Source organism: Mirounga angustirostris, unplaced genomic scaffold, assembly GCF_029215605.1.
Source record: "Mirounga angustirostris isolate CCGP_5_RB_7025 unplaced genomic scaffold, mMirAng1.0.hap1 SCAF_11, whole genome shotgun sequence".
Taxonomy (NCBI): Eukaryota; Metazoa; Chordata; class Mammalia; order Carnivora; family Phocidae; genus Mirounga; species Mirounga angustirostris.
In genome coordinates, this window is record NW_026991719.1 from 27,806,705 (window position 1) to 27,820,626 (window position 13,922).

At 36.1% G+C, this 13,922-nt stretch overlaps 1 protein-coding gene across 10 annotated transcripts in view; it reads right to left on the bottom strand.

Annotated features, from left to right (window-relative positions):
• The window catches only part of DMD (dystrophin), a 2,113,108-nt gene that overhangs the window by 1,244,686 nt on the left and 854,500 nt on the right, over positions 1 to 13,922 (bottom strand). For 8 of the 10 annotated variants that reach the window (XM_064573900.1, XM_064573902.1, XM_064573903.1 and 5 more), the window contains one exon: positions 6,319 to 6,480. In XM_064573900.1, the coding sequence (XP_064429970.1) occupies positions 6,319 to 6,480 (162 nt within the window). Of the gene's footprint in view, positions 1 to 6,318; positions 6,481 to 6,585; positions 6,631 to 13,922 lie in introns of all 10 variants that reach the window. The other 2 variants (XM_064573906.1, XM_064573907.1) reach the window with 1 other exon arrangement.

The following is a 13,922-nucleotide window of genomic DNA, read 5'->3' on the forward strand; positions in this document are numbered from 1 at the left end:
ATGGCAAAATCCATTTGGGGCTTGTCCACTTTTTTAAAAAAAATAGCTCCTAGCATATTTGTCTGGCACATATTTAGTGACTAAATGTGGTAAATCTTTGTGGAATTGAATAAATTCACCAAATACTTATCGAGGATCTGCTAGGCAGTCCTGATCTTTTACAAATTGACTTTTGGTGGGTAGGAAATTGAGGTCCACAGGGAAAACAACAATAACAAAACTAATTAAAAAATAAACAAGGAAGTTTCATATAGTCATAAATGTTACAAAGAAACTACAATAGTGCCTGTGATACCAAGTGTCATCTGGGTGTGCATTTTAGATTTATAACTTCACTGTCAGCTATTTGGGAATAAATATCTATTTGTATAAGAAAAAAAAAAAAACAGAAACAATAGGTTGAATCTAAATTGCCTCAAAATATTCAGAGTACTTCAAGAGTCTTCACTCAGACCATAGCATGGCGCAGCTAGCTTCACCTTTTGTATTGAGAATGTGTAGTTTTTCACAACTGGATGTTGTAATTGAACTGCAGAATTAAGATGTACACTTTTGAATTTATAATATAAAAGACGTCTATTTCTTTATCATTATATATCCTGTGAGGATATGATACTGTGCCATTTTTCGAAATATAGTCAATGATGTGTAGCACATTTCTAATCTTTTGCATCTTCTGTAACACTTGCTTGCAATTATTTCTCACATTATTAAACATATTGAAGTGGTAACAGTCATTATAAATTGGCGAGTAATCAGTTCTATGTGGTAACACACACAGGTAGCATTGCAATGTTAGAACAGATTTAAAATTAATTGTATTATATTTATCATCATATTTATATTGCTAGGTAAACAGAAAAGAAAATATTTCTACCATGCCTATGTGGGGTTTAACATTAGAACCCAAATGTCTGTAATAGATCTCCATATTCTTCTATGGTTAAATTATTCCATTATCACATAAATCCTGAATGAATTCTGCAATGAGGGTTTATACTAATTCATAAATCAGTGAAGTAGGCTGTAAAGTAAGACTGTTCTGAGTCGTTTGGCACTCAAATATGCCTATACACTATAAAAGTCTTTTTTTTAATCTTATAATGAAATCATAAGCTTAATCTGATAGACCAAAATCTGCATTTAGATCTTTATTTTTTAAGCCATTGGTTTTGATAGTCTGGAATGCTTACATTTAAAAATGGCCAAATATATTTAAACTGAGTTATAAGATTTAGCTTCAATAAACACAGGAAGACCTCAATTATAAATTGTTTTGATGTGTGGCTAATGCAGTCAGCTTAAATTAACAGCTTTCTTTAGTAAAAAGAAGATCCCTCTTTTCTTTTTTTTTCTTTTTTTTTTATTTTATTCTTATGTTAATCCCCCTACATTACATCATTAGTTTTAGATGAAGTGTTCCATGATTCATTGTTTGTGCACAACACCCAGTGCTCCATGCAGAATGTGCCGTCCTCAATACCCACCACCAGGCTAACCCATCCTCCCACCCCCCTCCCCTCTAGAACCCTCAGTTTGTTTTTCAGAGTCTATGTCTCTCATGGTTCGTCTACCCCTCCGATTTCCCCCGTTTCATTCTTCCCCTCCCGCTACCTTCTTCTTCTTCTTCTTCTTCTTTTTTTTTTCTTAACATATATTGCATTATTTGTTTCAGAGGTACAGATCTGAGATTCAACAGTCTTGCACAATTCACAGCACTTACCAGAGCACACACCCACCCCAGTGTCCATCACCCAGTCACCCCATCCCTCCCACCCCACCCCCACTCCAACAACACTCAGTTTGTTTCCTGCGATTAAGAATTCCTCATATCAGTGAGAAGATCCCTCTTTTCTATTTGTTGACACTAAGTTTTAGCCACATTGCTAATGGGATGGGAAAAGAGATGGAAGGAAGAAACTCGGTCTATAGTGGAACCAGAGTATGCGAAAGTCCCAGCTTGATGAGTGAAATATAGGAGCACTTTCTTTATTGATTATGAAGTCCTCTCCTTTGATGATAATTTGTTTCCTAAATTGCTGTAAATTTTTTCCCCTCTACTCATGCACATAAATCTACTATGTGGGAGATGTTGCAAAAGATGGGATCAGGAATCTGTGGGACAAAAGAAATAGTCGAGCCATTGCAATCACCGCTAGGCAGCCCACTGCTTCTTGTGGTAATCTTAGTGACACCATAATATTCTCTATAAAGTGTGTATCATCAACACTTCATGATACAGAGCATTTCAACAGGTACCCATGTTGGATTTTTCTTACATACTAGAGATTCAAACTTATGAAATTACTGGTATAATTCGAAAGAAAAACTGTAGACTGAAATACCTTAGTAATTTTAAGAATTGCAGACATTAAGGTGGTTATTGGCACATAATTATCTTGGCTCCTACAATCATTGAGAGGCACATCCAAGGTGAATGGCACATTATGATATGTGGAATTAGGGGACTAAGAAGAAGAAAATAAGAAAACCAAGCCAAGTTCATCTTCAAACATCCATGTTGAAAATTCTACTTGCCTGAATTAATTCATTTCTGCAGGAATTCTCAGCTATGTTTCCTCCTCTATTCATTTCCCATAAGAGTAAGGGGACAATCAAAATAGAAGAGAAAGTCACCCCAGCTCCCTCCCATTGAAATCTCGACAATGTCATAGGTGTGAATATCAAAGAGTGAGTGGTGAGAAATGTGATGTGAGGAAAAAACTGTGGAGCATTTCAGCCATGACCAATAATGAACTCTCCAAAGTCGTTCTCAACCTTTTCCACATGTGAGAACACTCGGGAGAATTTCCAATAATTCTGACAACTGAGTTCCCCCCAGATATTCTGACTGGTGTGGGGTGCACTCTGGGAAGTTTTCTTCCAGATCGTAGGTGCTAAAACTAAATCTGTGTTTCAGTATGTTCTGCAGGACACTTAAGGAGTAAATAACTATATTCATGCTATGTGTTGCTTTGCAGTTATATAATTTGATGATTTTATACCGTAAAATTGTTCTTGAAGAAGCACTCATTGTTTTTTTATATTTTAATCATACTACTTTTGAAATAGTTCTTAAGTTTCTGATTTCTGTACCTAGAAGATAAATTTTTCTATCTAGAAGAATTCCTCCCATTTGCTTTACTCTATTTGAATCAATAAGATGTTATCTTAATTTTGTACTTTAATAAAAATCTTGCTTTAAATGGCCTGGTATTGGGCAGTTGATGCTGTGGTTGTATGATCTAAGATTTTGGTTTAAGTGTTAATGACTGAAAAAAAATACTCCGGTCACTGTATGCTCTGATATCCTCACAATATGCAATCTTACTGTCTAAAAGGTTAGACTTCACTCCTATGAGCTCATGTTACTAAATAAAACAGTAAATATTTTTAATCTGATTTAGAATTGGAAGGCCCAGTTCTATAATCAAAACAGATAACTGATCAATGAACATGCTGAGGCAGTGGGGAGCTCATTTCTGCCCTGTAGTTATAAAGGCAAATGTAATGCAAGAACCCATCTTGATCTACATCTCCTTTTATAAATAATAAGAGCATAGCTGTTATAAAGTTATACACATCGCGTATATGTTCGTAATACTGAAAATTTGTTATTCCTGAGAATCTCAATCTTAAAAGGCAGAAAAAGAAGGCTCTAGTAACAAATTTTAATTTGGCAGCAAAACTACTACTGTACCACACGGTGGAGTCAGACATCCACAAATCTATGTGGCCAGTGTGTGACAGGGAATCTGAGCACATTATTTAAGAGGACCAAATACAGTAATGGCATTCGTTTCGTTTGTCCGGCTTCTCAGTGATATACTAAAACAAGCACTCGGTTTCTGAAAAGGGAAAGCTAAGTCTACCTAATCTTTTAATTAACAATGAACTTAGATGGAAATTTAAAGAAACAAGTTGTTTTGTATTAGTACAAGCCAGGAAAGTTAGCCCCCATGATATACAGTTAGAAAAAAATGTCATTTTGGTGGCATTCTTAGTGGCTTCTTTTTCTGGCAAACTCTGCTTATGTTCTTACTTCACAGTCTCTTTACTCTCTATTTGTCTCTTTCAAGAGAGTTTCAAATTGAGCTTCAGGAAATGTAATTCTTGAAGTAAATCTGAGTACCTGATAACTCTGTTTGAGAAAACAATTCACTTGCTGTCATCTTAAAATAAAATCTTGGAGAAGAATGTTTTTCTTTCTTTTGGGTGGCCTGCATTTTCCAATATTATATATTACCAGTTGGGGAATTCAAAGTCAAGAATTATCTTGAAAATGCAGGTGCAACCAGAAATGCATGGAAAACGGATTTGAGCTTGTTAGTGCTCTAAAATCCCTTTTTTCAAGTAGATTTGAAATTTCTTAATTGACTTTTGTGCTGTTATTTGCAAGTATTTTGAACTGTTATAATTAAAAACATTTTTACTACAGCTTTTTTATTTGAAAAGAAACAAACAAAACACTTTATATTATGGTATTAAAAACTAGTATGTTATATTCATGTTTATGGAATCCTGCATTCATATCTAAACAAAAAAGAACACTCACAGTCTACAACCGTTTCAACTAAACAAGTTTTTTTTCCCTAAAAGTTCCCATTTGTTTCTAAGACAATAATAGCTATTGCATATCTCATACTTTCATATTGCTACTCATACGTTCATTCTGTAAGCCTTAGAAAAACTATATATTTTATAGTACAAATGTCCAATTTTAATATTTAATATTTATATTGTTCAAAATTTCCCTTAATTATATTCAGAAATTTATGAGCAGTCTTTAATCAAACATTCCTCCAAGTTTATGTCACTGAATTAAAAAAAAAAAGAAACAACTCTATTCTGCCTTTAGTTTATAATCATGAAGTTCTTCTCAACTAAGTAATAATTTCTCATTCCTGTCATGTATTTTTCTAAAGCCTGCCTATAAAATTTTCTATGTGACTCAAATTGGGACAGTCTTACGAAGAGTTAATGGTTGAGACTGGACTAATGTAAGCTTGAGGAATTGCATATACCAGGGAGCTTAAAATCCTCAACAGTGTTCACAATCATCTCCCATTTACTATTTACACTTGTCCCAGTGAAAAACTATCATGAGGATGCTGTCATCAGGATTCCCCTAAACTATACTTTCTTCATCCCCTGTTGCAATGGTCAATGAGGAAACCCTGTGCCCTGGACTTTGTAAGCCTATCAAAACTACTTGCACCCTGCCCCATGTTCTCAGGGACTTTGTGGTCAAACTTTGACAATATGGTAAACTACCTCATGCTATTGTGTGTAACGATGCTCTGGGTACCAGTTAGACTATGATTCAGTGCACTATAATTGCATTGTAACCATGATCTGTAAATCCAACACTTAATCCAAAAATTCATTTTAAAATGAAAACATTCAGGCATCTCCACCAATTAGTGGGGGGAGGGCCCTTGGGATGGGTAGATAACCTTCTAATGCCCCTCACATCTTAACTTACTGGTCTGAATTATCCGTGGTTATTGGGTTCATAAAATGTACCTAAGATTTGAAAAGTAGTTACATTACCTTACTACCAGAAAATTCCAAAGATTGAAATAAATAATACCTATTATACTTTACATGTATTTAAAGTTATTAAAAAATAGAAATATAGCATTTAAAAAACTACATCCCAAGATGGAAGTTAATTTAGATATTCCATCAATTTATTCAGTATAAAATTAACTTAGATTTATTTTCATTATTATTTTAACTCTCATTTTAGAAAAACTGGTTTAGCATATTTCATAATTTGGATTGAACAGAGTGGGATGTGTGAGTACATGTGAGTATATATGGTATGACTATTAGTAATAAATGCAAATTTACATCTCAAATTTTTTGCTATCAACTACTTATGACACATCACATGTAGAACAATATAGAAATCATAAGACTTATGATTCTAAAATAACAAAGATGAGTCGATAATAAAATATTTGAGACTGCATTTTTAATGGCACCCTAAAAATACCTTCTTTACAATTTACATTCTTAAAGTTTCCCTCTAGCTTAAGTATAGTTTGAAAATACTGATTAACAGCAGACTTCCAAATGCTATTTCCCTGCCTTGTAAGTGTCTCTATTTCAAATTCCTCTATTACATACTTTAAAAAATAAATCTTAGAGTGTTAACCTAGAGCTCTTTTTCCCTCTTACCTCCAAACAGTAAAATCAGTCAATCAAATAACCCTCCATACAACTAGTTGACTCAATTTTAACTTTGAAATTCAGCAATGTCGTGTTCCGATAACACACCAAGTAATAGTATCTCATTCCCAGTTTACTTGCCTGCGCTTCTTGAGGCATCTGAGCTGCGTCCACTTTATCAGCAATATAAGCTGCCAACTGCTTGTCAATGGAGGAAAGGGACTCCTGAATTAAGTGCAAGGATTTTTCGATCTCCTGGGCCGACTGGATACTCTGCTCAAGCAACTTTTGCCTCCTCACGGCCTAAAGAAAAGAAGGAAGAAGGAAGCGGTTCAATGTTTACTCGCAATAGTTTTCCTGCAAACCTGCAACAAAGGAAATGAAGATTCTAGACTCCGTCATAATCACCTTTTTGTAAGATAGATTTCGCAGCTTCCTGCCACTCATTCAGCTCTGCTTATAAAAATAAAAATAAAAATAAGAAATAAGAATTAGCACACAGAACTACAGGATCCGGAATCTCTGCAGGACAAAAACCACAGAATTATGTATATCAAGGAATGAAGCTGGAAAAAGAAAAACAGTAGTGAAATCATCTGCGTCGTTGCAATCTGTCGTTCTCAGGCCGAATGTTCCTCCTGATCTCATTATATAGTTCAAGAGATTTGGTTTACTTAGAATAGGGTCATCGTCATCACAATCCAATTCAAGATGGATAATCCACTTCCACCAGTGAGACACATATACAATCTGTTCAGAATCAGCTCCTTTCAAAAAGAGAATTTCAACAACCATCTGGTTATGGATTTATTTTAAATACGATTTCTACCAGTTTTGCATGGGCTTTTTCCCCCCTGTTTTCTTTCACAATTTGGATTATGGAAATCACTTGTACAATTGGATCTGTGTTACTGCTGAACTGGAACAAATAATAAGTAATCCTAATACAGCTGCAATTAATCTTGATTGTTACTATAGGTATGATTAGGGTAATTTAACACTTTCCAAATATAAATAGCATGCTGAGCAAACTGCACAGTCTCCCTTCAAGGACCTGTTCACCTTTAGAACAAGCAAGGACTGGCACAAGCAACTTACTGAGAATTCCTTAAGTTATGCATCACAGCAAGCATTTGTCTATATTATATGATGTGCAGACATGATTATCTGGTATAAGAGAACTATCTGTCCCACAGACCATGAGCGGGGTTTTAAAAACGACCCTGCTTGTGAAGAGCACAGCGTAATATTGTCACATCACTATGCTGTATACCTGAAGCTAATGTGACACCATGTGGCAACTACACTTCAATAAAAAATATTAAAAAAATAAAAAATAATATACAGTGGGCTCTTTAGCTTAAAATGTATTAGAAATGCCATTATTCTTTAATGAAGCCAACTTGGAACACAACATTACTCAACTATGACTAAAGTTAAAAGAGCTGCAAGTCTTACACTACGACAGGAGTGGGAGGGCATTCTCGGTATTTCTACCTGGATCATAAATCGTTCTCAGGATTTTACCTTAGGCTTTCCTTTCTTCTCATTCCACCCACACCTCTAGTTTCGGTTAGTCCTCTTTCACTCACAACTCTCAACTCTGTCTCCGGTCCAGACTTCCCCCTCGATCTCCACACGTGCATATATATTGCCCTACTCGACAATTCTACTTGGACACCCCACAGCAACCAAAGCAACAGCATGACCAAATATGGACACATTTTGGGCCCCCTTCTCATCTACTTCCCACCTTCCCAACTTGCTTTTGCTCTTGCTCTGTATTTTTTTCCTCTATTTCAGAGACCGGCAATTATTCACTGCCTTTATTAGGCATGATTCTGGATATTTCCTCTTTCTCTATCATGTCCTTTACCATTTTGTGTTTAATCAGTCAATCAATTCCCAATCATTTCTTCTACCTCCTAATATTTCTTGATTCCATCCTTTTCTCCTCCGCACTGTCATTACTCTACTTGGCTCATTACCATCTCTTGCCTCAAATACAGTGCAGGCTTTTGGCTGGTATCCTACCCTATCATTGCCCATCTGCAACACATCTTTAGTGTGTTCTTCCTAAAATGAAATGATGGCTCTCTGCTTAAAATCCTCTACTTAGTATTTATTTTCCTGAGGATAGATGCAATACTCTTTAATATGGCTTTAAAGTCCCTTCATAGTCCGGGCTGGACATAGTCCTTGCTCAAGCTACAGAGAAATTTTATTTTTCATTCCCCAGCATACACTATGTCTCTCTTGATACTTGGTCTTTTTTAAAGATTTTATTTATTTATTTGACAGAGAGAGAGACACACAGCGAGAGAGGGAACACAAGCAGGGGGAGCGGGAGAGGGAGAAGCAGGCTTCCCACTGAGCAGGGAGCCCGATGCTGGGCTCGATTCCAGGACCCCGGGGTTAATACCTGAGCTAAAGGCAGACACTTAATGACTGAGCCACCCAGGCGCCCCTTGATACGTGGTCTTAAACGTGCTACTCCTTTTTCCTCAAACAATTCCACTCCAACTTCCTTTTATTGGCTAATTTACCTTTATCCTTTAACTCTTACCTTGGAAACTTGGATATCTCCCTCACCAGGTGGCTGTCCCTGACACCCTATGTTCTCTCTTGTACTTTGTATTTCTGGCTCAATATGTATCACACCATAATGCATTTTCTCATTAATTTTTTCCTCTATTTCAGACTTTAAGAGCCAATAAGATTAGAGACTATGGCTGTCTTGTTCATTGCCCAATACCAGCTCCTAGAAAAAAAGACCAATACTTTTGTTCATGACTGAATAAATGCTGTAACAAGGCTTCTTAGTGGGGAAAACAGAGAAGTATTCAAGTAGTCAAAAAATTGGATATAGAAAAGAAACTGGGGAAAAGTCACCACCACTCAGACAGACGCATCCTTTGGAGAAGTCCTTCCTGTTTGTGTTTTTGCTTTACTTTGGTGTTTTTGTTTTATTTTGGTGTGTTGTTTGTGTGTGCTTGGAATTAAAACTATCAGAATAGGAAAAAAATTAAAAAATAGAAGTATCAGAATAGGATGGAACATTATTTACAGGAAACTTTAGTCTACTTCTATTAAAATACTTGATCCAAATCAGTGACCAAGACCTTGGCCTATAATCTAATTCAAATGCAGTTTCCCCTTTCTTCAGTCAAAACTTCAACGAGAAGTTACATCACATCATAATTCAGTTAACAGTGCTTATGGCTATAATCAGAGCTGTCTGTATTGTACAGGAGAATGTCTGTAGCTTAGCCAGACTTTCTCCAGAGAAATGGATCTCTAATGATAAAATTTCACCATTGTGACAGGTGGCTGGAGAAAGCTTCCAATCACAGCATGTAGTAATTGCCTACTCAGGCATTGTTTAAATCTGGTCCTTTATCTGGCTAAAGGCAAAAACAACCTACTCTCCTGCGCACATCTGTGGAATTTTAATATAATTGAATAGGATATAATACAGCACAATGTTAAACCACATATCTAGCCTCAAAACTCTATTTAGAAATCTAACCTTTTCTATTCATAAGATTCTATGGATTGAAAGAAATGAAATGACCTAAGAGATGATGGCAGAGTTGACCTCAGATAGGTTGGGTCTTTGCTTGGCCTGGTAGTCAGTAAGAGAGACCAATACACATGGATTCTTTGATCATCTCAGGGAGTGAAAAGACCTGATGTCAATCTAAGCTTGCAAATCTCTTTGAACTAATCATGGCATAAGCTGCCTTCTATTTCTAAACATCTTTTTTTTTAAATTTTTTATTGTTATGTTAATCACCATACATAGCATCATTAGTTTTTGATGCAGTGTTCCATGATTCATTGTTTGCGTTTATCACCCAGTGCTCCATGCAGAATGTGCCCTCTTTAATACTCAGCACCAGGCTAACCCATCCTCCCACCCCCCTCCCCTCTAGAACCCTTAGTTTGTTTTTCAGAGTCCATCGTCTCTCATGGTTCGTCTTCCCCTCCTGCTATCTTCTTCTTCTTCTTCTTCTTTTTTTTTTTTTTAACATATATTGTATTATTTGTTACAGAGGTACAGATCTGTGATTCAACAGTCTTGCACAATTCACAGCACTCACCATAGCACATACCCTCCCCAATGTCTATCACCCAGCCACCCCATCCCTCCCACCCCCCACCACTCCAGCAACCCTCAGTTTGTTTCCTGAGATTAAGAATTCCTCATATCAGTGAGGTTATATGATACATGTCTTTCTCTGATTGACTTATTTCGCTCAGCATAACACCCTCCAGTTCTATCCACGTCGTTGCAAATGGCAAGATCTCATTCCTTTTGATGGCTGCATAATATTCCACTGTATATATATATATATATATATATATATATACCACACCTTCTTTATCCATTCATCTGTTGATGGACATCTTGGCTCTTTCCAAAGTTTGGCTATTGTGGACATTGCTGCAATAAGCATCAGGGTGCACGTACCCCTTCGGATCCCTACATTTGTATCTTTGGGGTAAATACCCAGTAGTGCAATTGCTGGGTCATATGGTAGCTCTATTTTCAACTTTTTGAGGAACCTCCATACTTTTTTCCAGAGTGGCTGCACCAGCTTGCATTCCCACCAACAGTGTAGGAGGGTTCCCCTTTCTCCGCATCCCTGCCAACATCTGTCATTTCCTGACTTGTTAATTTTAGCCACTCTGACTGGTGTGAGGTGATATCTCATTGAGGTTTTGATTTGGACTTCCCATCTTATTAGGCAAACCCTGATGGGGGGCCAGGCCTGTGGATTTTCTAGGACCCTCTGGCCACTTGATCTGTGCTATCTCATTGAACAGATTTGGTAGGCAGTCCTAACCCAGATTCAGATTTTTGTTGCTGGTCCGGATTACAGCTTAACTATTTTTTAAAAATGTTATACCATGTCTTCAGCTAACTCTCTTATCAGTAAGATGAATCATATAGCTAGACAAAAACAACAAATATGAGGAGAGTTACAAAGATATTGAGAGGCTGGCCAACAACAACAAAAATACAAAAGTAAAAAAGGGAATCCTAATGATGGTTACCAGGGAAAAAACATAATGAAAAAATTTTTATTTTGGTTTTCAGAAAAATTCAAGGAAAACTAAGTTAAAATAATCAACATACATGAAATATATTATTATTTCCTCAAAGTACTCTAGAGTATAAAATCAAAAACTGACTTTTGTTGGCAATGGACAGTTGTCTCCACAGTGAATTGCTTGTTTTTTACATTTTTATTTTATTAAATAATAACCTTTGTGCCCCAATATTACAAATACTTAGCAATATGGCTAAGAAACTATGGAAGAATGAATTTTTCATTCTGGCAGAATAAATTTCTCATGTGAAATAAAAACTGGGAATTTGAACCAAAATAAATGTATTTAAATATGAATGCAGGCTTAAAAATAGAAAAAAATTTTCACGTTATCCGAATAGCTTTTTATAAATCATCATTCATTAAAGGAGCTATATGTCCTCACTATACTTATTAAAGGCTCTATAAAATAAAATCATTTTTATTTCATTTAATGATAGGTAAGATCATGATTGCAAATGAATTAGGAATGTGGGTGTTTTCACTATTAAAATAGGACTTTCTGAGACATTAGAAAGATACATTTCGGGGTGCCTGGGTGGCTCAGTCCGTTAAGCGTCTGCCTTCGGCTCAGGTCATGATCCCAGGGTCCTGGGATCGAGCCCCGCATCAGGCTCCCTGCTCAGCGGGAAGCCTGCTTCTCTTTCTCCCACTCCCCCTTCTTGTGTTCCCTCTCTCACTGTCTCTCTCTGTCAAATAAATCAAGTCTTTAAAAAAAAAAAAAAAAGAAAGAAAGAAAGATACATTTCCCTTACAGTTAACCTTCCTAGCCAACAGGAAATACTTATTAAGCACAAAATATTTTGCAGAATTGAACTGTATACATAGTCTCTCACTATAGAAAGATAACAACCAAACCAGAAAAAAATCTAGTAGAATGCAAGGATATAATATTTTTCAGCCTAAGAAAGAAGAAAACCAAATCTATACTTTATGAGTAAAAATTGCCAGAAAAGTGTTTCTGTCCCAAATTCCCTATCTTATACTGATATACTGATGGAATTCTTCTCTTGGTTACATACTATACCAATTTAAATATATATATATATGCTAAAATAGAAATTCCTGAGAAATTTAATTCACTATATAGCATGAGTTAGTTTGAGGCCACAAAAATAATTTTCTTCCAGTATCTGTGGGATCTAGGGTTGGGAATGGGAGAGATTTTGTCATTATTTTGTTTCTTCTTTTAGGAGTGTGTGTGATTGTTTTATTTGCTTTTGTTTTCTGGAAAAAAACTGGGGAAAGACTTGATGTCTGGATCTAATTGTGGAGGAGGTTTTCACCAGGAAGCCCTTTGCTGTGGAATCCCTTGTGAAGGGGTGTAAGAGTGTTACAAGTCTTGCAGAATGGAAAGCATGAGTGTGCAAAAGATGCACTTTAATGTCTTAGCATCTTTCACAAACCTTTTTTTTAAATCCAATTATTCAATAAATATTTCTTGGTTGCTTACTACACGCCACGCCAAGGGAGCTCTCAGTTTTGCTTTGTAAATTGCACAAAAGATACAGGCTTAACATTGTACAATTTACCCTTTCATTAGCCCTACCTAAAAAAGGCATTCTTTTTAGTGGGCTGAGATTTCGAGAGACACTTGCTTTTCAGAAGTCCAGACTGTGGATTTTCTCACAGATTCTTGCCTATTCTGCTTCAATTTATGGAAACAAACACACACACAAACAAAAAAACTTCAGGCTCTGTGACAGCGAATTACCTAGGAATTCTCTAAATTGTGTTCATTAAAATTTCTAGGACAAAGGAAAGAGATGTCAGTTCATTAAAAAAATGGAATACGGTTTATGATCACCTTGCAGTAAAAAATACATTTATTTATTGTTTATAAGTATTTGTCATTGAGACTAGACATGTAAAATAGTTTGACTTTCATCATTGTCTTATCTTCTTTTCCCTAAGCAATGAAATAGAAGAGTCATTGTTCAGTTAGGCCTCATTTCTTTGAGTGATTTTAGTAGTAGATGAACTCAAGAAAACTATTTCTCAAATTCTGATGCAAGTAAAGCAGCTACAAATTCTTGCAGTTTCTGCTTGAGGGAGAGCATTAATTGGTCCCACATTGAATGCCACTACCTTGCACAAAATAGAACAATAACGAGTTAAGAACTATTCTCATGGACAGTGGCTGGAGGGTGGGAGTCCTCTAAGAGATGTGGTAAAACCAAATCCTACTCCTGTGGCTCTTCAGAAATTAACATGGAAACCAAAGAAGCCACCAATCTGCATTATTTAACAGCCTCACCTCACTGCACATACAGACTGTCCTTCACCAAAATGTTCTCTTTTCTGGAGTCTCAAGTTCAGTGTGCCAATAAATTAATGCAACTATTTCCTTTTAGTTTTCCTTTGTCACTTATTAAGAGGTTGTAATTTATTTGAATACCAAGTAAGAATATTCAATTTGACTAAATTATTTTGGTGAGTTGAGAGCATTTTTTTTATTGAAGTACAGATGACACACAATGTTACCTTAGTTTCAGGGGTACAGCATAGTGATTCGGCAAGTCTGTACTTACGTTATGCTATGCTCCCCACAAGTGTAGTTACCATCTGCCACTATACAACGCTATTAGAGTACCATTGATTATATTCCCTATGCTCTACCTTCTGTTC